Source organism: Megalobrama amblycephala, linkage group LG10, assembly GCF_018812025.1.
Source record: "Megalobrama amblycephala isolate DHTTF-2021 linkage group LG10, ASM1881202v1, whole genome shotgun sequence".
In the NCBI taxonomy this organism is placed as follows: Eukaryota; Metazoa; Chordata; class Actinopteri; order Cypriniformes; family Xenocyprididae; genus Megalobrama; species Megalobrama amblycephala.
In genome coordinates this window covers 15559715-15579986 of record NC_063053.1, presented here as the reverse complement: position 1 = coordinate 15579986, position 20272 = coordinate 15559715, and the positions used below count along the sequence as shown (strand labels likewise).

At 35.9% G+C, this 20272-nt stretch overlaps 2 protein-coding genes across 5 annotated transcripts; both read right to left on the bottom strand.

The window, feature by feature from the left end:
• Nucleotides 1-3637: 3637 nt before the first annotated feature.
• spef1 (sperm flagellar 1) lies at nt 3638-10101 on the bottom strand. Of its 4 annotated transcripts, none has more exons than XM_048204850.1 (7): nt 9839-10101; nt 9538-9652; nt 9074-9224; nt 8941-8983; nt 5480-5552; nt 5279-5375; nt 3638-4418 (listed from the first exon to the last, which is right to left on the bottom strand). In XM_048204850.1, the coding sequence occupies exons 1-7, from the start codon at nt 9954-9956 to the stop codon at nt 4311-4313; spliced, it is 705 nt and encodes a 234-aa protein (XP_048060807.1). In that variant the 5' UTR covers nt 9957-10101; the 3' UTR covers nt 3638-4310. The 4 variants fall into 4 exon arrangements, with proteins under 4 accessions (XP_048060807.1, XP_048060805.1, XP_048060808.1 ...); XM_048204848.1 differs by having other exon boundaries at nt 5279-5378; nt 9839-10063; XM_048204851.1 differs by having other exon boundaries at nt 9538-9649; nt 9839-10053.
• Nucleotides 10102-10124: 23 nt separating this feature from the next.
• On the bottom strand, nt 10125-18774 carry adam8a (ADAM metallopeptidase domain 8a). The gene is given in 26 exon segments (XM_048204845.1): nt 10125-10930; nt 11087-11161; nt 11271-11342; nt 11958-12014; nt 12116-12151; nt 12273-12456; nt 12553-12667; nt 12773-12857; nt 13308-13385; nt 13477-13580; nt 13583-13644; nt 13738-13804; nt 13930-14125; nt 14227-14316; nt 14837-15014; nt 15122-15255; nt 15378-15459; nt 15651-15820; nt 15925-15993; nt 16095-16160; nt 17448-17631; nt 17858-17934; nt 18028-18100; nt 18205-18278; nt 18384-18496; nt 18614-18774. Coding segments are annotated over 26 exon segments (2538 nt in total). The 5' UTR covers nt 18666-18774; the 3' UTR covers nt 10125-10885.
• Nucleotides 18775-20272: the final 1498 nt, after the last annotated feature.

Here is a 20272-nt window from a genome sequence, read left to right as displayed (position 1 = left end):
GGGGTTGGGTTAGGGGACATAAAATATTATTGACCTGATATAAAATCAATGGAAGTCTATGCAATGTCTTCACTAAGATAGCAAATCAAAACTGCTTTTGATGGCAATAGTCGAAATCATTGTCCTTGTGGTGTGTGGTGACATTTTGGTCCCAGTGAGGAAAAGAGCTTATAATTCAAGTTATGTTTTTTAATAATGTAAAAATGCAGAAGGTTTTCTGTTTAGGATTAGGGGATAGAATATACAGTCTATGGAATGTCCCCATAAAACATGAAAACCCTACGTGTGTGTGTGTGTTTTTACTTGCATCTAGTGTTTTGGTGAGTGTTAATGTGCAATATGTGTGTGGTTCTCTTATCTTGAAAAGGGAAGAAGAGTTATCTTGCTGCTTGCACACATACTTACTCATACTGACTCAGTGCAGTTCTGTTTTTAAGATTTGAAAGCAATGCTTTGAGGTCTCATTTTACCCCTGGGTGTGCCACAGGGTTAACATCTCTCCCTGATAACACCTGTCTGAAATCGGAGTTTATCGCTCACTCTGTTTTTTACTCTAAGATTGTTCCCATACTTGTCATCGGTTAACTCCTGAACTGGTTAATTTCAAGATTGGCACAATTTTAAAGGCTTTTAAGTTTAATGAAACTTGAATTAAGCATTTCCAATCCTGGAACTGTCATGACTAGAACAGTAATCAGTAAAGTATTTGTCTTTATGTATCGGCCAGGATGTATCTCATTTAGACTAATAGATCTTCACTGATGGATCATGTCTATGATGACAACAGACAGCTTGTTTGCGGATTACACAGGCAAAAAGTTCAACAGACCACAGATTCTGTTATGTGAACATCTGCAGTTATATACAGCAGGGACATAAAGGAAACATCCATGCAAATCAATCCCAAACTATGTTTGTGGATCTCTTTCCCATCTTCAGTCATCCTATGAGAAAAGAAGTGAATGTAGGGTAGAAAACACAATAAACAAGCCAATTACCTGGTATAAAAAGACATTTTTATTTACAGAACGTTTTAAATGTTTTTCAGTCGGTTTGATTACCATGTGGTTTTCATTGCATTTCAAACTCCTCCCTCATTAATCTTCCAAGAGTCATTTAAACAACATAAAAGAAAGCAACCCTTCAGACAGTCATGTCTTAGTCTGAATAGAAACAGATGCACTGGGATAGTAATCAAGGCTATCCCTTACTTCTGAACTCTGTCTCTGGAACTGTACCATCAGATTTTTATGAATTTGCTATGCAGCGTCACGCCTTGAGTTTTGTTTGTTTTCACTGTGTGCAAAACAAAACAACACTATTGTCATGTCGTTTTACACTTCTTTACTTGACCTGATGATCTCAACCTTCCAAATGTTGATAAATTGTCATAATGAATGCTTGGATTGAATGTCTCGGCAGTTCAACCACAGGGGTGAAGGCTTTCAGTTTGAGGATTACGGGAACTTTTTAGTGGTAGGATTACAGGCCTACCGTTATCTTTTTATTTTTTAAAGTTAAAAAGGAGGTAAAAGTTTAAATGAATTTTTGTGGTAATCAGAATTATGCCACAGTTACTGTCGATTGAGCCCAACATGTACTGAAGCCGGAACCCACTGCCAAACCTGACATAGATTCTAGAACTAGTTGTGAAAAAACTGAAGTGTAAGCACTAAACATGCTCACCTTAAACTGACCCCAAAAAGGTATAGTGGAAGTGTAAGCTCCTAAATTTGAACAATCCTGGAAAAGCCCTCTGAAGGGAAGTATCTGCAGTACATAAGTTTACTTTTCCTCTATTGCATTGGACTCTTTTATACTCTGTCTTTTTGTAAATGGTCTTAAAAATGAGACATTGTAATAGACTATAGGGAGTAGCAATCTCATTCTCTCTTTATGGGAACAACTCCCGTTCCAGACGTTCTCACAGTGTGCCTCATATGCAGTTTGTATGTTGAGGGGTTCAGGCATGCTTTTGACTGTAATTCAGTGTGACTCAGAGAGCTTTAATGCTGCTTTACCACCCAAAGATCCAACCCCCAAATTCCACCGGTCTCTCTCAGAGAGCTCAGCTTGAGTCACCAGGGAGCTCTGAGAACTTTATGGCTCAGAGTATCAGCTTCTTTAATTTATTTCCATATGAAACTGGATGTATCTTTTTCAGGATACATCCAGCAATATTCACTCAATTATAAGAAATGATTTGTAATTTATAATAATCTCTTACATATAGAAAGAGAAAGCTTTTTCCACTCTCAACTTTGCTGCAGAACTGTTTACATTTGGTCTGAGGTTTCCACATGGGGTTGATGTTAGTATAAACACATGCCTCATGAGAGAGACACAAAGTGATTGCAAATACTGTTCTAAAAAGCCTTTGTGAACTCCTCAAGCCAAAAAGAGCAGAGAGAGGATGAGTGGCTGCAACCAAATCTGCATTTTTGAAAGAAACCCCCAAATTACAGGTCTACCGTCTGATGACTTTATGATGAAGAAAAGCCTGTGGTGAAAAGAGGGAGCTGTTGATGGCCCCCCATGAAAACAGAGAATGTGATGTGTTGGTACTTTTGCATACACTGGATAGACTCATGCAGGAAGCTGATCAACGACTGCTTATAACTGAATGGACAAATATGGCATGCTGACGAGCCTTCTTCTATTGAATTTTCACAGCCTATAATGCAACTTCACATGAATTGTCAGTAATAATATTAATAATAATAATGATAAACACACACATACATACACATATCTTGCATACAGTTCATTTACATAAACCAACTTCAGATCTTCATGGTTAAATGTTAGATAGCAAATAACACATCATTATATACTTGCATGTCAGTAAATGTAGTCTTAGGGGGTTAGTTCATCCAAAAATGAAATTTCTGTCATTAAGTACTCACTGTATTCAACAATTTCGTCTGTCCCCTGTCATACTGGTATGCTATTTTCGTTGCAGAGCTTCAGTGTGAATGTCCGAACGGCGGCGCAGTATTGGCCGTGTGATGGTGAGGCAGGAGCCGGCCAATACTGAGTCCGCATTTGGACTTAAACACTGAAGCTCTGCAACGAAAATAGGGTAGCAGTATGATAGGGGACAGATGAATTTGTTGAATAAAGTTGCTATTTTTGTTTTGTTTTTGTGCACAAAGGGTATTCTCGTCACTTCATATTATTAAGGTTGAACCACTGTAGTCACGTCGCCGGCTTTAACGATGTCTTTAGTACCTTTCTGGACCTCAAAAGGTTCAATGTCGTTGCTGCTTACGTGTGGATCAGATACCCTCGGATTTCATCAAAAATATCTTAATTTGTGTTCCGCAGACAAATGAAGGACTTACGGATTTGGGACGACATGACGGTGAGTACTTAATGACAAAAATTTCATTTTTGGGTGAGCTAACCCTTTAAGGTTTTGCAGCCCATCCTCAACCTAACCAACTCATTACCACAATGGAAACCGACAAAACTAACTTAGGAGAGCATTTTTAAGGAAAGGAGAAGTGAAACATGATCATAAAAATACTTTTACTTCCTGTAGGTGTCTGCATGTGAAATATTCTAGTGTCTATGCAAGCATAACATTTGTTGGTCCAATCAGTCAGTTTCCATACTTACATCTAAATGAAATCCATTTGAATACAAATACTTTAATTTCAACATCTAACATCAGCCACAAACATGGCAGACCAGGATACTGGTTTTATGACATGACAACTAATAATAGTCTTACAAACAATTTAGAATGACCAACAAAATCACAAAATAACTACAGACAAAAACAGAATCAACTGGGTACAACGGAAAATTATTTTGAAAATCACACAACTATAACATCAAAGTGACTATGCTAAATATAACGTTCAATAAATCCACATAAAATAAAACCACTATCACTGCAGTTACTGTTGAGAGTAAGCTCAGTAAGATTATCACAATCAACATTGATGGAGGTCTGTTCTTAAATAGTGAATAAAAAGAAAGGGGGAAAAAACAAGTCTCTAAAAAATACAACGTAAATTCTAAAAATAAAAAGTTGCTGATACTGGTGAATCATTCATAAGCAGAAGCATAAACTGCTGAAGATGGTCTCTGCTAATGCAATATGCATGTTAAAGAAATTGCTGTCAGAGTTTCTGATGCTAACATCCACATGTTAGGAAACAGGTGTGGAAAAAGATGAGATGTTTTCACATGGACAACACACCTGCTTTTTCTAACAGTTTACTAAGAGTCTTGAGTATGCATATAGAATGCACTTCCAGAAATACAATTCCTGATGGTGGCAATGTAATGAAATAATGAGATCATGAGTTGCTTGCCTTATATTGCTCTAAGTGCTTTGTCAAGTCCTCAATGCGTAGGTCCTTAAGATGCACAAGGTGCTCCAATCTGTTTACTTTAATCTGTAAAATCTAGAGGGAAGTAGAACATTTAGGCGATATTCAACAGTGGTTGTTGATTTGTGATATAATATCTGCAAACCAAAGGCTTTGCAAATGGCACAAAAGAACAGACAAACAGAAGGTTAATGTCACAGTCGTTCTGTAGCAGTGTCATTTCCATCCATATAAGCTTTCATGACTATTCAGTGCAGACGTTGATCAGACTTCCATAAGGTGGACAATTACTGAATTTCTTTTTCTTTCAATTGAAATGCAAACAGTTGCAGTTATCAAACTTCAAGCAGTTGAATGTGTTGCCAAAACAGTAAAAATTGTTGTAATGATTGTCGATGACAAATATCACAGTTGCTGAACAAACAGTGACTCATTTAACAATCTTGCAAACAGTGACAGGAAACATGTCAGCGAACATGTGACCTGCAGCCCTTGACCACATGCAGGGAGAACAGCACAGGAAAGGCAAATTTCCTTTTGCGACACAAGCATCTCTCACCATCTGGCATTGTATGCTAAAGGTGCTAAAACTAACTTGTTAATTAGGTTTTAAGATTTGCAAGTCATTTTTAAAGGATATCTGAAGGTCTCATGCAAGAAATAACGATTTAAAATAAATTTATACTAATTCTTATGCACGTTAAATTTGTGTTGAAATAGAAGTGCAGAGTGTGGTGCCCAAATCTTTCCACTGTTTTTGGTCAGCAGACAAACAGGCACCTACACCTCATACCTATGCCTTTGGTTTAGCAAACATGCCTAATCTCTGACAAACAAAGTAATGCTGAAAGTGCCAAAGATCAACAGTGTTTACACTTATCTGGGAAATCACTGCATATTAAGTTAGATTTGTTATTTTAACATCAAAATCTTACCTCAACAGTCTGCTGTAAAGCCAAAATGGCTTGCTCCTTTTCCTCCAAGAGTAAACGGACAGATGGATCCACATTTGTTCCCAAGGCTGCAGCACCACTACTGAAGGTTTACAACAAGTCCATTATAAATGTATATTTTTTTCACAGGCCTATTTGAAAGACCTCAGAAACAAAGTCACATCACAGTTTATCATTCAGTACCTGACTTTGTCTGTTATCTTCACAGTGGCTTGATTGGAGGCTGGAGTGGACTCAAAAACCATCAGATGATTCACTGTAGAAATTTGAGAAAACAGAGAAAGGGACAAGGTGATTTTTTTTTAATAAACATTTTCATTTAAACATTTTGGTTTTGAAATGAACAAAGTGCTTTAGCAGAGAGGTAAATATGTCGTGATGTACAAATATAGGCGACAGCCTAAAACTCAAGTGCTGGGTCTTGGCATAGAGCAGATTCAGGATCCCTCCAGGCTAAATTCAGGCACTGAGACCTTATCCTCATGATACCCTGCATCAATTTCCTCTAGATGAGTGGTACTCCCCATACTTTAGGATTTTAAAGCTCATGAGAATTGCTTAGCCAGGAAGGCTAAAGTAATTAGACTCCATTTGAACCCATTAAACACAATAAGGTCAAAAAGACACATTGACAGGGCACCAGACTGTAACTACGGAGCAGGAGAGTTTTATTTGGCTTTAAGCTTTGAATCATCAACACCAGCTGTGCTTCACCTTATAAACATCCCATAAGGATAACATAACAAGCTAAAATTGAACAGCACCTACCTACCTAACAAAAAAAAAAAAAAAAAAAAAAAAAAAAAAAAAAGTAAAAAGCACAGGACTCCTATTTCCTTAACTGAAAAGGTCTGCACTTTGATAATATGATATATCAGAAACAATCTAGCCTCTCTGGACTCATAATAGACTCAATAGTCTACTGTTGGCTTGAGTTTGCTATGGACGAAAAGGGCTTTTAGCCAAGTGTGTTGAGCCTGTTGGAAGCGATAAGGGCTCTCTGGTGAATGGAGCTGATGGACGCAGAACCTTTTCTATTAAGAAAAGAGGGAGTCTGAGCTGAAACCAGATGTTGTCATGACTAACACGCCATGATGATGAGGTGTGGGAAATGGAGGGCTGATCTGACCCTTCTCCATGTAATGTTAAGAGTGCAGACAATACAATGCATTTGACCTATTTCTAAACACAGCTGACTGTTTTTATTCCATCCTATTACATATGGAAAGAAACACAGTTTCCATAACTGTTTATCAAGCTAAACTAGAAACTGGAGCACCTGTGTATATATCTAAAAAAATAGAATTTTCTATCTGTGGATTCTTAGAAATTAAAATATCTAAAACAACAACAATAAAAAACAATAAAACATGTATGACTTAATTTCTGTGAAACAGAACTGAAGATTTTGTATTTAGTTGTTTTTTTAGTGATATTCTTCGAATATCTTCTTTTATGTTTCACAGAAAAAATGGTTTGGAACGACATGAGAGTGAGTAAATTATGACAGAAATGCCATTTTAGAGTGAACTAAGCAGAAAACAGTCTTGACAATTTTTTTTTTTCAAGAAAACTGCTCTTCTTTGCACATAAAAGGGCATAAACAAACTCCTTAGTACTTGTGACACTTAACTTGCTAAGCTTGCCAGTTTGGTTTACAGTTACTGCGGCAAGGGCTGAGTTTTCTGAGTATTGTGACAATCAGGTCATCTATGAGCACAGACCTCACAAATGCTTAGTTTCCTAAAAAACATAATGCTGGCACATTTTCAAGTGTTTAGATCTTATCTGATTAGACAAATGTTAAGCGAATTAAGCAGTGGAATTAATCATTCTTACTAGCATCACAATTTATATGCAGCGGCATATAAAGCAAACAAGATCTACAGTTCACATGTCCTCCCTTCATAGCAAACAGTTGATATGGTTGGGAACACTGGCCACTCACTTCCACTAGCACATCAAGGTGGGTGGTGAATGAGGTCATGCCACATCACTTCACATTTAGCAATGGGAGTCATGTTCTGTAAAGGTATGGACATGGGTTCAGCCTCCTTCATGCTTACCAAATGTCATGTGCTCTATGTATGAGCGTTCCAAAGACCTAATGACCTCATTTAAATCTGTTCATCATATAAAGTGATCGTATCTTTTCTCAATACTTTCCCTGAAGATTAACCAAAGTCTTATGGGTTTGGAATAACATGAAGGTGAGTAAATGATGAATTTTCATTTTTGGGTGAAAAATGCCAGTCACTAGGGATGGGCAATACCAAACTGATTTAAGTTGATATTTTTCGTAACAATTATAACGATACCAATATCGATACCAATACTGATTATTTCTTAAATGGGTATGTGATTTTTCAAAAATAATGTCCATTTTTAGAAAAACAAAAAAGGACATTACACTTAAAGGCAAATCACAACTACATGACACATACTGGCCATTAATAACAAATTTATTACGAAAGCAAAAATGAGTGATTAAAAATGTTGTGATTAAATTATAATAAATTACAACATAAATATGAATTTTAAAAATAAAAATGAATATGAATTTTAAAAATAAAATACCAATAAAATAAAACGTGCACTTTCTTAAAGGTATTTTCTTCAACAAGCCATATTTTTTGCTGCATGTTAAAAGTGTCATGTCATGTGACATGGGCCAGCTAAACATGTCAGGGGTGTTTTGCCACAAACATTTAAAAAAAATACTGAAAACTTTGAAAGTGATGCAAAAACCATATTAATATTTAATATCAATATTTTTTAAAGGAATCAATACCAAATAAGTAGCTTTTGAGAATTGATATATTGAAACTGCAGTATCGATACGCCCATCCTTACCAGTCACTGGGTCTGCCACTTAAAAGTGCCCTAGATTCAAAATTTGAATTAACCTTGGCATAGTTGAATAACAAGAGTTCAGTACATGGAAAAGACATACATTGAGTTTCAAACTCCATTGCTTTCTCTTTCTTATGTAAATCTCATTTGTTTAAAAGACTTCTGGAAAACATGCGGATCTCAACATAACACCGACTGTTACGTAACAGTCGGGGTGTACGCCCCAATATTTGCATATACCAGCCCATGTTCCCAACATTATGAAAGGCATTAGACAAGGGCAGCCAGTAACGTCTGGATCTGCACAGGTGAATCAACAGACTAGGTAAGCAAGAACAACAGCGAAAATGGCAGATGGAGCAATAATAACTGACATGATCCATGATAGCATGATATTTTTAGTGATATTTGTAAATTGTCTTTCTAAATGTTTGATTAGCATGTTGCTAATGTACTGTTAAATGAGGTTAAAGTTACCATCGTTTCTTACTGAATTCACGGAGACAAGAGCCGTCGCCATTTTCATTTTTAAACACTTGCAGTCTGTATAATTCATAAACACAACTTCATTCTTCTGTTGATTGCTGAAAAAATCAGTGCATAGTTAATGATGCCCCACCTTTAAAGCAGATCACAGCCCAGGGGGTCTTCACCAGGGCCTCCCCCACCAACTCCTGAGCCATAACCTCCATGTCACATCTCTTCAAAAAGACCTTCATTGCCCTACTGTAGCTTATAAAACTTGGGAAGCTAAAGTCCCATTTCTGTGCAACATGTTTTACGGTATCTACCTGTTCTCGGCTGTCCATTTGTTGTGCTGTAATATTCCAAGTCCTATAAAAAAGGATGAGGCAGGGTTAAATTACCGCTCATTCAGCCATTATAAAGAATAATGCAAATATAATAAATTCACACATGGCTCACCTGTGTGCCATCTAATTGTTTTCCTGCTCTCTTTTCCTCTATCTTCTCTCTCAGAGAGCAAAGGACTGGTTCAATGTAGCCTGCTGTGTTGACCACAATTTTCTTCACCAAGTCCTCAGGTACATGAAAGTTCAGCTTGGAGAAAACTTTTCTGAAATGAGAACATGATGCAGTCGTGTGTTGTTCAATTCTATATAAAAATGTTATTAAAACTGCTCCTTCTACATAATTCCCCCACTGCTCGACATATGATGTCCAAGTATGCTGTCTGGCTAGGCAGCTCACTAGGTTTGGAGACCCAGCTAGTGTTAATACTAGTTCAGCTGGAGGTCCCAGTGTTATTGCTGAGGTGTAATGTCACATTCCAGCAATCCTCCGGGGACTGTCAAGCGACACACGGGGGTCAGATAAGCAGTGTGGTGTTTGCATTACTGTCTGCGTGGAGAACAAATAAATATACTTGCCTGTTCAAGGTGCTCCAGTTACTCAGCTTCTGTTGCGTGGAATGTGCGGGCGTGTAGTTGTGCAGCTCCACCAGTTTAGGGAAGAAATGCTTCACTACTTCTGCAGCCATAACTGCTTATGGAAATCGGTAAAATGTAACATTGAACTGAAAAAATGTTATATAGCTATTTAGATAGTATTAAATCGTATAATAATAAATATTGCATTACTTTTATCTAGTTATTGTTCAAATGCGATGTCAACAAACATGAATAGTTAGTTAATGAGCTAGTCGTTTTATTTGTTTTTTTAAGGATATACCTCCATCGCTAAAATCTCTTGTTATATTCCGTTTGGGTCTGGAGAGCGGTATGTTGTCTATCCACGCGTAGAGGTCTTGCAAAGTTTCTTTGTCTAACTGTTTAGGCCCATCCATCATTTGAAACAAGCTTTTGTGTGATTAAAGCCCGAAGCTGTTATCTCAGATGTACATGCATTATTATGGTTGTTTGAATCGTTACTAGGCAACGAAAATACAGAGCGCAGTAGAGGTCATGTCGTTATACGTGAAAAAGCAATTCAAAATATGTGGAAATAAACAAACTGATTAAAAGAGAAATGTGAAAAACTTTATTATAGTAAACAAATTTAAAAACAGCAAACTCTTTCATTAAAGAGTAAAATCAGACCAGCTGAGATCATTGCAAGTTTGAATTTAAACATTAGGAAGGCAAAAAACAAATGTTTGCCTTTGTCAAAGTGCAAAAACCTCGAGAATCACAAAACAAACGATAAAAATGTGTAAGAAACGTATAAAAAAGGCAAAATCTGAACATAAGCAAATCACTAAAGCCAGGACGGTTTATGCTTGAGAAAGGCCCTATGGCACCAGCCTCTTTACAGGACACCTCTTGTAATTTCAAATGTCCAAATAACAAAAATAATTAAAAATAAGGTCTCAATTACATGATATAAGATTGCAAGTACATAAAATAAAGTTGCAGTAACAAGAATGAACACACCATAAAACATTGCAGACACAGTGTCTTTTTGAAGAACATGCCGTTTGAGATACAACGTGATGTAGATTTACAGGGAGACCCGAACTGAACTGACTGTAAACAGCTGCACACATAACTCAAAATGAAAATAGAAAATAAATAAACAGCCAAAATACAATAAAGGAAATTACAAAGTCGTACCAAAAGCGATTCTTAGAGTGCAAAATGCTTCATTCTGTTTTACCATCTTCCTTAACTTCATCTTGTTATTCAGAGCTATACCACAAAGAAATCTGAGCTTTGTTTAGCTCGTAAGCTGCTTCTTCTGAAGCTCCCAATGATTCAGAGTAACTCATACTGTTCCAGATCATCTGGGCCTGGCAGGAGGTTTTAGTGCAACTTTCTGGGTGACCTACAGTGAATGCAAAAGAGCTTTTAAAACACTGACATTCATTCACACAACTAAACTGTCAATCAGCTTGAATAAATTAGCATTAGCAGTTTTTGAGAAAACTGAAAGTGCTTTTATAGTTAGTGAACAGCTAAATGTAAAGCAATAAAACATTACCTGAGGTGGAATGAATACTGGCTGTATCCCAGTAGGTTTCGCTGGAGGCACTGGAGGTGGTTTTGACTTAGTCACCTATCAGTACAAACAAAGAAGGGATTACAGTATTGGGTGGTATTTATGTTAGTAGGGTGGGACACTTTCTGTTAAAATTATTCATGAGAAGAAAAAAAAGGCCTCTTACAGATTTAGACACCAGTGGCGGTAATGGTCTTGATGGAGGAAGTGGTTTAGATGGTGGCAGTAGAGGTTTTTCCTGAAAACAAAATTTAGAACAATAACATCTCAATCTCACAAAGACAAACTGTATTTTCAAGTAATGTTTTATGTCACCTCTGTATTGAGCTTGGCATCATTAAAAGTTCATCAATATCGAACTGACAATTATATTTAATTTTATGTACACCACCATTCAAAAGTTAGTGGTCAACACATTTTTAAAAATGTTTTTGAAAGAAGTCTTTTATGTTCAAGGCTGTATCAAGTATCAAGGCTGCATTTATCTGATCAAAACAGTAACACAGTGAAATATGTTTGAAAATGTAATTTATTCCTATGATGGCAAAGCTGAATATTCAGCAGCATTACTCCAGACTTCATTGTCACACGATCCTTCAGAAATCATTCTAATATGATGATTTGGTGCTCAAGAAACATTTCTTCCTGTTATCAGTGTTAAAAACAATTGTGCTGCTTAATATTTTTCTGGAAATTGGCATGCATTTATTTAAAGATTCTTTGATGAATAGAAAGTTCAAAAGAACATCTTTTATTTTAAATAGAAATCATTTATAAAAGTATTAATTTCTTTTAAAAAATCTGACCCCAAACTTTTGAACAGTAGTGTATATCAATATATTCTAGGCCTCACCTGAGCAGGATGATTGTTTCTGGAAATGCCAGGAGGCGGGATGGATGGTTTCACCATCTAATTGAATATGGACATACATTTTCATTATTATTAAAACAGTTTTAGTCAAGAATAGATTCAAATAATTACACATAGTATTTTTAGAGAAGATTAACTACCTTTTCATTCCTAGTTTGTGGGGCATCCTTTGGAGCCTGTGCATAGTGAGAAATAAGGAATTCAGTATATATTCAGAAATTCCTTCATCCTAAAATGCACTTCTAATGTGAAGCACAAATTGAACAGCTCATTTCAGGGCTGAATTAATGATTTTACCAATGGTGCTGGTCTACAGGGTGTAGCCGCAGAATAGAGAGTTTTGCAGGTCAGACTAGTGGATGACTCAAGGAAAGTTGGCTGACTGATGCGTGGCGGTCTGCATCTGGGGCTGTTCTTTGCACTTCCCGGTTGGAATGCCGGATTGCACTGGCCTGAGGTTGTGTGGATGTCCTTCAAAGACCTTTTAGAAGATAATTTAAAATAGAATGTCCTTCTTTATATTTAATGAAACGAAAACAGACAAGTTCATGATTGTCAGTTGTGCAACAGATCCTACCTTTTCTTTGTAAATTCTGTTATTTTGTTCCTGTGACACACCAGTGCTCCAATAATAATGATCAGTCCGAGGACGACTACAGATGCCGACACACCAATTATCACAGCATGTCTCGCTGTAAATCAAAATCACACATTTGAAATGGCACAGAATTAGTTTTGCATGGTCAATGACCGAATCACGTGAATTAGTATTTAGGGTAAGGATGTAATTGGTTTACTTTTTGGAAGTTCTGAGTGTTGAACATCACAGTAGGGTGGTGCCCAGCCTGGATCGCAGTGACACTTCCTCTCATGGTTACACACCTTTAAAATAAAAGTCAGTAATAAGTTCACATGTGTTTGTGCTTTGAAAAATTATTTGTCTCTAAGGCAAATTTAAAAGGGAACATATGAAGAGTTCCATTGCAAAAACCTCTGAGTGCTATCTGAAATTTTCTTCAAAAATGATCATTTTTATCAGTCTCCTTTGTTTATTGTTCAGTTATTTTACTTTAATGGCAATGAAAAGGACTTATTGATTGCCATTAAAGTGAAATTACTGAACCTAAACATAGGACCCTGATAAAAACGTTCATTTTAGAAGAAAATTTCAGATGGCATTTAGAGGCTTTTGCATCTGAAGTCTTCTGACTTTTAACACAATTGAGCAATATGGCTTATCACAATATCACAGCATGAAAAACATTGCAATAATGCTTTTCTTGTAAAAACATTATTTAAAAATAATATAAAACTGAAAAAGAAATCACACACCCCACGATTGTTGCATTTATCAGAGCAGTTCTCAGTGCCGTATAAACTAATGTCTTGACATAGGCCGCCGTAACACACCTGTTGATTGGAAAACAGAGTTAAAAAATAAATAAATAACTAAAATAAAGGTATTTTGACTAAGGTAACATACTGTACATTATTTACTTGCCTTATTAGTGTCACATTTGGTGCCTGATGGAACCATTCCTATGTCTTCTGTGGGCGAGCGATCCACAGCCATGTTGCAGGTTCTTGATTGAAAAGTTATTTTTTTTTTTCCGAGGTTATGGGGAAAGGATTTCCACCATAACAGTATATTTTCCCACATTTCATGTGCCTATAGGATTTAGAATACCACTGAACCATTAGAATATCATTAGAATGCTATATTTATTCTCCATCCATCAAAGAAGAGTTAAGTTACACTTACTCAATGCTCTTGGATGTTCTATCAAATACATTATAGCGAAAACAGGTGTCAACATCCACTTCTGCATCTAAACATACACAAGATATGGATTTTATAAATTACTTATTACTTTCTATGTAAACAATTATTTTACAAAAAAATAGCGAGCATCCATAATGCCATGTTTGAGCAATGGCTCAGTGAGATTAGTACCTGATCCCCACAGCAACTTGCAGTGTTCCTTATGTGTTGGACATTGTCCATTGTAACAGTAGCCCTGATTATGATTGCAGGGGAGTCCGTTCATCTTATAATCATCTTCAGGACAGAAGGCTGACTCTCCTGTACAGTACTCGTTCAAATCACAGTCGTGAGCACTCTGTCTGCACAGGCTACCTGAATGTTTCAGCTAGAAGGGAGGAAGAATGAGACCGATTAAGGGAATAATCTACTTTCACATGTATTTTCAGTTGTCTTCTTGTGGAGCCTGATCGGCGGCTTTTCTGATACCTGGCAATTGTGGCAGCACTCCCCATGTGCACAATGGGCCCCTACAGTCAATCGACAGGTGGAGGCATTGCAGCAGGGATTGTTGCATTCCTAAAATCATAGCTTGGGTCAGCAAATTTTTTTTTTTTTTTTCAGAACACACTACTGTTGAAAGGTTTGAGGTAAGTTTTTTTTAAAAGAAATAATATAATTTATAGAAATAAATTAATACTTTTATTCACCAAGAACATCAAAAGTAACAGTAAAGACACAATAAAGACATAATGCTGATGGCAAATCAGCATATTAGAATGATTTCTGAAGGATCATGTGGAGTAATGATGCTGAAAATTCAGGTTTGCTATCACAGGAATAAATATTAAAACATAGATTAAAACAGTTATTTTAAACTGTAATAATATTTCACAATATCGCTGTATTTTTTACTGTATTCAATAAAACGTTTAAAAAATGTCAAAAGCATTAAAACATTCTTACCGACCTCAAACCTTTGAACAATAGTGTGTATATATTAGGCAACTCAAACACACTTCTAATTTAGTGATGTCATGCTGTAACTAAGAAACTGAAGTTGACTCATCTGGAAAATTTTAAAAGCAACATGTCAAACCTCAACAGTTCCGCAGTCACATTCCTCGCCTTTTTCGACAAAAGCATTTCCACAAACTGGGCCTCCATATAGTTCACCCACATCTGGAACATCTAGTAGACAGCTGCTGTCAAAGTTCTGCAAAAATGCCTTCAAGGACGACTGACTGCAAGTACTGAAGGAATCAGGGTAAACATGCCTGTTGGAAGAATATGAAAGAAAATGAAGGTTCTGGGAAAGAGTTAAATTGCACTTACTTATTTTTTGTGCCATTGTATAAATGTATGCATTTACAATTAGCCTCACCCAATTGTATCTCCCATAATGCAGCCCGAGTCATAGGAGCATCCACAGTTTGAATTATCATGTGACATACCCAGATTATGACCCATTTCATGTGCAATGGTAGAAGCCACTGCAATGGGATTGCTATTATGGTCCTTTGCAAAGAAAAAATATTGTATGTCATTAATGTTATTTACTACAACCAAACCTTACTTTCAAACCTTAGAAAAGTAGCATTTATTGATTTACATATATAAACATATTCTCAAAACTATACCTCATTCACAGCACCGGAGGATGGAGAGCACATTGCATTCATTGTAGCCAACCCAACCGTTGATCCATCAAAATCTACAGCACTAAATAAAAAGAGAATATTAGTCATTAAAGAATATTTTTGTTGTTTCAAAAATTCACAAATACAATTTCTAAAAGTAAAAATAGATGTTTTTAAAGCTTGTGGTGAGACACATCTTAAAGGGTTCTGTGTGAGCACAAATGTGGCATTCTAAGCACAGAAACTGATTAAGATGAGCAGTCAGTGACTCACGTAATGAAATGGGCATTGTCATGCTTCTTTCTTCTGAGCAGGCTATCCTGACGCCATTTTAAAAATCGTTCCAGAGTAAGATTTGGTACACTGCTGACATCAATCAAGTCTCTTTGAGACCAAACTTCAAGTCCAACCAACATGACACGTATGTTTAAAGGTCGGTAAAGCTGAAAGTGAAAAAAAAGTGAAAGTTTTATTTATTCAATAAGTATTACTTTAAAAATCATACCATGCAATCCCTTTTTTTAATATAAGACCAAAGTTTTGATACCTTGTCTACGTGATTTGCAACCAACATCATTCTTGCTTCGATTTTCTTGAAACTTGCAAATCTCTTGTACTGAAGAAAATGTATATATATATATATATATATATATTAACAATATAAACACAACACATAAGTAATCAAGATATTTTTTTTCCTTTAAACCACATTCATACCTCCGTATGATCAACAACCAAAACCATCTCAACGATCCGCTGTCCTCCACTGGGGGCTTTGTTTTTCTGAAGGGCAGTTGAAAAAGTTATTTTCATAAAACTGATAATGGAAAATGCATTATAAATAGACAATACAAATTAAACATTCTGCAAAATAATGTAATATGGAGCTAGTCCAAGGTTTATTCTCTACATTAGAATCCACCAAGTTCAAGTCCAAAACCAAAGTGTTGTACAACAATAAAGAATAAGAATATACATAAATTAAGCAAGAAAGAGTTAAAAACAAGAAAAAGTCAACAAAAAAAAAATTTACATACTAAAAACAAGAAAAGATGAGTTTTAAGTCAAGATTTGAACTCAGATAAAGTGGAAGCCATTCTAATAAAATTAGGAAGAATGTTCCAAAGAATAGGGCCAGCCACTTCAAAAACTCTATTACCCCTTGTTTTTAGGCGGGTTCTGGGGATCTTAAGGAGGAATTTGCCATCCGATCTTAGTCCTCTAACAGGAGTGTAAGGGTGAAGTAGGTTAGTCAGATAAGAAGGAGCTAGATTATTTTAAGATTTATACACAAGTAGTAAGATTTTATACTCAATTCTATAATGGATAGGCAACCAGTGTAAGGATCTCAGGAAGGGCGTAATGTGATCGAATTTTTTATGTCTAGCAGCAGAATTTTGGACTACTTGTAGTCGAAAAAATCTGGGTCTTTGAGATGCCATAATAGAGGTAGTTGCAATAGTCCAACCGAAATGTAATGAAGGCATTGATTGCAACCTCTAAAGAGCCCGCAGAAAGAAAAAATTTCATTATCAAAAGAGAACGAAGATTGAAAAAACTTGAACCTACAACAGTGCTGATTTGTTTGTCAAATTTCAAGCAGTTGTCAATTACCACACCCAGATTCCTCATGTGGGGAGAGATGAAAGAATGAATTCAATTTGATTTTGTGTTTTGAAGTCAGAAGGACTTACGACAATAATTTCCGTTTTATCTGTGTTCAAGAAAATAAAATTTTTGGAAAGCCATAAATCCAGACACGCTGATAGCGTATTTAGAGCACACTTGTTTTTTTCGTAGTTACAGGCAAGTAGATTTGCATATCATCAGCGCAATGGAAAGAAATGCCACGTTTTCTAAAAATGGAAGCAGATATAGAGAGAAATGGTGGATGCTAAAATAGAACCCTGAGGTATACCGCAAATAAGACTGCCTAAGAGGAAGTGATATTAGCTACTTTAACAGAAAAAACTTTGATTTGTTAAAAAAGATTTAAACCAACTTATTGCAGACACTTATTTAACAGAGACACAAGTCCCGTCCCACGATGTTTCATTATAATATAATTACCATAATTTTGCCTTTATAAAGCCCGCTAGACTTTGGGCCAAGGTCATAGACTGTGTCATTAATGTATCCAAAGGCCCCTTGCTTGGTCCTTAAATGCTCTTGCTTGTAAACAGCATGGTCCCCATCCAAAGACTCTTCTAGGGGCTCAATCAAGTAAACTTGATTGTTCACCCTCAGAAACCCTCTACAAAATAAAGAAAATACAATATTTCAAAGAAATGCAGTAAATATGTGCAGAAATTGTACACATTTAGTTATTTACACTAGACAATGTTATCCCAAGCAACTTATTACAGGTACAATCCAAAGAAATACAACTGTACACAAATCTTTTTTACTGTACACAAATATTTAATATTCAGTCACCTCTCTAATTTACAAAAGTTGCTTAAAATTAACATGTTCCTTACTCCATTCCAGAGCAAAGTCCAACACTGACTGAAGAGTTTTCAAAATCCTGGATGTGTCCGTGATAGTAGCAGTGATCCTGAAGTAAAAAACAGAATACAATGTACTTTTAAGCAGCAGTATTCACATACTGTGTCAGACAGAAATAAGCTATTTTACTATTTAAACATACAATAGAAGACTTGGTTTCTGAAATTCCATCTTTGGTATAATGTGACAAGGTGTAATGTTTTCCTAAAAGCTCCCTGTGAAAAAAAAAAAGAAAGAATTTTAATTATGCTGAGTGTGAATACAAGACCTCTACATATTTTTTAGAGCATAAGCTGTTATAAAATTCCCACATTCTCACCTATTTCTGTGCAAAGATATTGTTAAGTTCCTCCCATCTACAGCCAAATCATATTCAAGTTGTTCAGGATATCTCTAAAGGGGTGAAAGCAAGCATGCATGAATAAAAGTCGAAATAAGCATCCCAAGAGATGTCACTAATATTTCAGATTTACAAAACTAGTCTGAAAAAGAGCGAACCTTGAGAGAAGAGGCGCTCCTTCTCGCTCGCTCTTTCAGTGCCTGAGGTCGGAGTCGGACCACATCATAGCGCATCACATGAGGTAAAGCTGGATTCGCTGCCTCGAGATTCTCTAAAGCAGCAGTGAATAAACAAATCATCAGTATGTGTAATCAGTAAATTAAAAACACATCACGCAATGTGACATGGCTCGTGCTGTAAATGAATCCTCATAATGCTGTGCGCTCACCCCATGTATAAACAAAAGAAAGCAGTGAAATAAATAATCCAGTGTATCGCATGGTTGAATGTCCTGTGGACTCGCGTCGGGACTCGTGGGCTGCTGTGGGAACTCTGCTACTTGAAAGTTAAAGCTCCGCCTCGGTTATCCGGTAAATTAGCATAAACATATTACGACCTCCTTATCCGGTAACAGCAAACGAGTCACATCCCTGTAAATGTGTCAGTATTATTGGCGTGAAACTTCAATAGAAAAAAAAATGTGTTATCCTTTTTTCCCCCCTGGCTAGGTTTATATAAGCTACCACACAGAATGGTAGATTTTGTAGTTCATTCCTGTTATGCTCTGGTTAAGCTCACTAAATTATAATTTGATTGGTACACTGTCAAAACAATTAACAAGATCCTAAACAGAATGTGAAGCTTTATACAATACAGACTGTTTCAAAGCAGTTTTGCAGGGATAACAGGAAAAGGATTAAATGAAGAAAACAGAGTTTTCGGCTGTAAAGCATCTCTAATGGGAAATAGTGTCATTGTTCAGCTGAAGTCAGTTCAGTGATGATTCAGTTCCGTTTTAAAGATCATCATCAATTATGAAACTGGTTAATTTTATTTATAAAGCAGTTCTGCAGAAATCAGTGATGTCATCATCCAGCTCGAGCTCAACTCATTCACTGCAATCAAATCAATAATATTGTGGAATTATAAGTGCATTAAGTGTTTATTAAGTGAATATCAAGAATGGCACGTAAGAATGTATTGTTGCTTATTAATACACATATTTGTGACAAGTGACATTAATATAAACTATTACATTAACTATATTCTATTTAAAGTTGTGTTTCTCAACATGCCTTCTGTGCCAGTTGTGGTGGCCCATCTTACCCCAAGGGTCTAATTATATATTTTCACTCCAAAATAAAAACAATAGGCTTTTACTCTACATATCTAAAAATAAATTAATGTCCACAAATTCCTCAATATCAAATAGACACAAAAAACTGATATTTAAGGTAATACAATCAATCACATAGCCTATCACTGTTTTCCTGAGACACAAAATTAGATAAATTAACCTCACAGCTGTTGGCTAAATCTTACAAAAGCTGATATTCATATTAAGTGACAAAATTAAGAAATGCATAGCCATTCATTAAATGTGCTGAGATTTTGTCGTCTCCTAAAAGATGATGTGGGTTATTTGTTCGTTATTACAAAACGGATATTGCAAAAGACTAGTTTGGACAGAAAGTGAAATTATGAGTCAAGGACACAGGGAAAAAACATAAACTGATTACAAAATGAAACATTTTTATTTTATTTTAAATAAAACACAAATACAAACTAAAGCTTTTTTAAAAAAAATATTTTTATAGGCTATTAATTTTGATATTATTAATATTTTAGAAAAAGGACACGCTTGGCCAAGGACAAGAATAGTAGCTAGTAATGAGACTATTTAAAAATGTATCGCATGTGCTATAAGAAAAACAACTAATAAAATTTAAATTCGTTTTCAGTAATATTTTATCCAATATGATGAGAGCGTCCAGTTCGGAAAATTATGGATAAACAGCATAACAGGAATGACTCTACTGACATCTTGTGGTTATTTTATCCAGGTGCAGTTTTGCTCTTCTGCTTAGATTTACAGCCAGCAGGTATT

Bases quoted from the DNA above. Each gene is read 5' to 3' on its own strand.
- spef1 (XM_048204848.1), bottom strand. From the start codon at position 9,956: ATGATGGATGGGCCTAAACAGTTAGACAAAGAAACTTTGCAAGACCTC. The intron at 9,225-9,537 runs GCAAGTATATTT...TTCTCATTTCAG, and splicing joins AACTGGAGCACCTTGAACAG to AAAAGTTTTCTCCAAGCTGA. The intron at 5,553-8,940 runs GTAGATACCGTA...AAATTTCTACAG, and splicing joins AAATGGACAGCCGAGAACAG to TGAATCATCTGATGGTTTTT.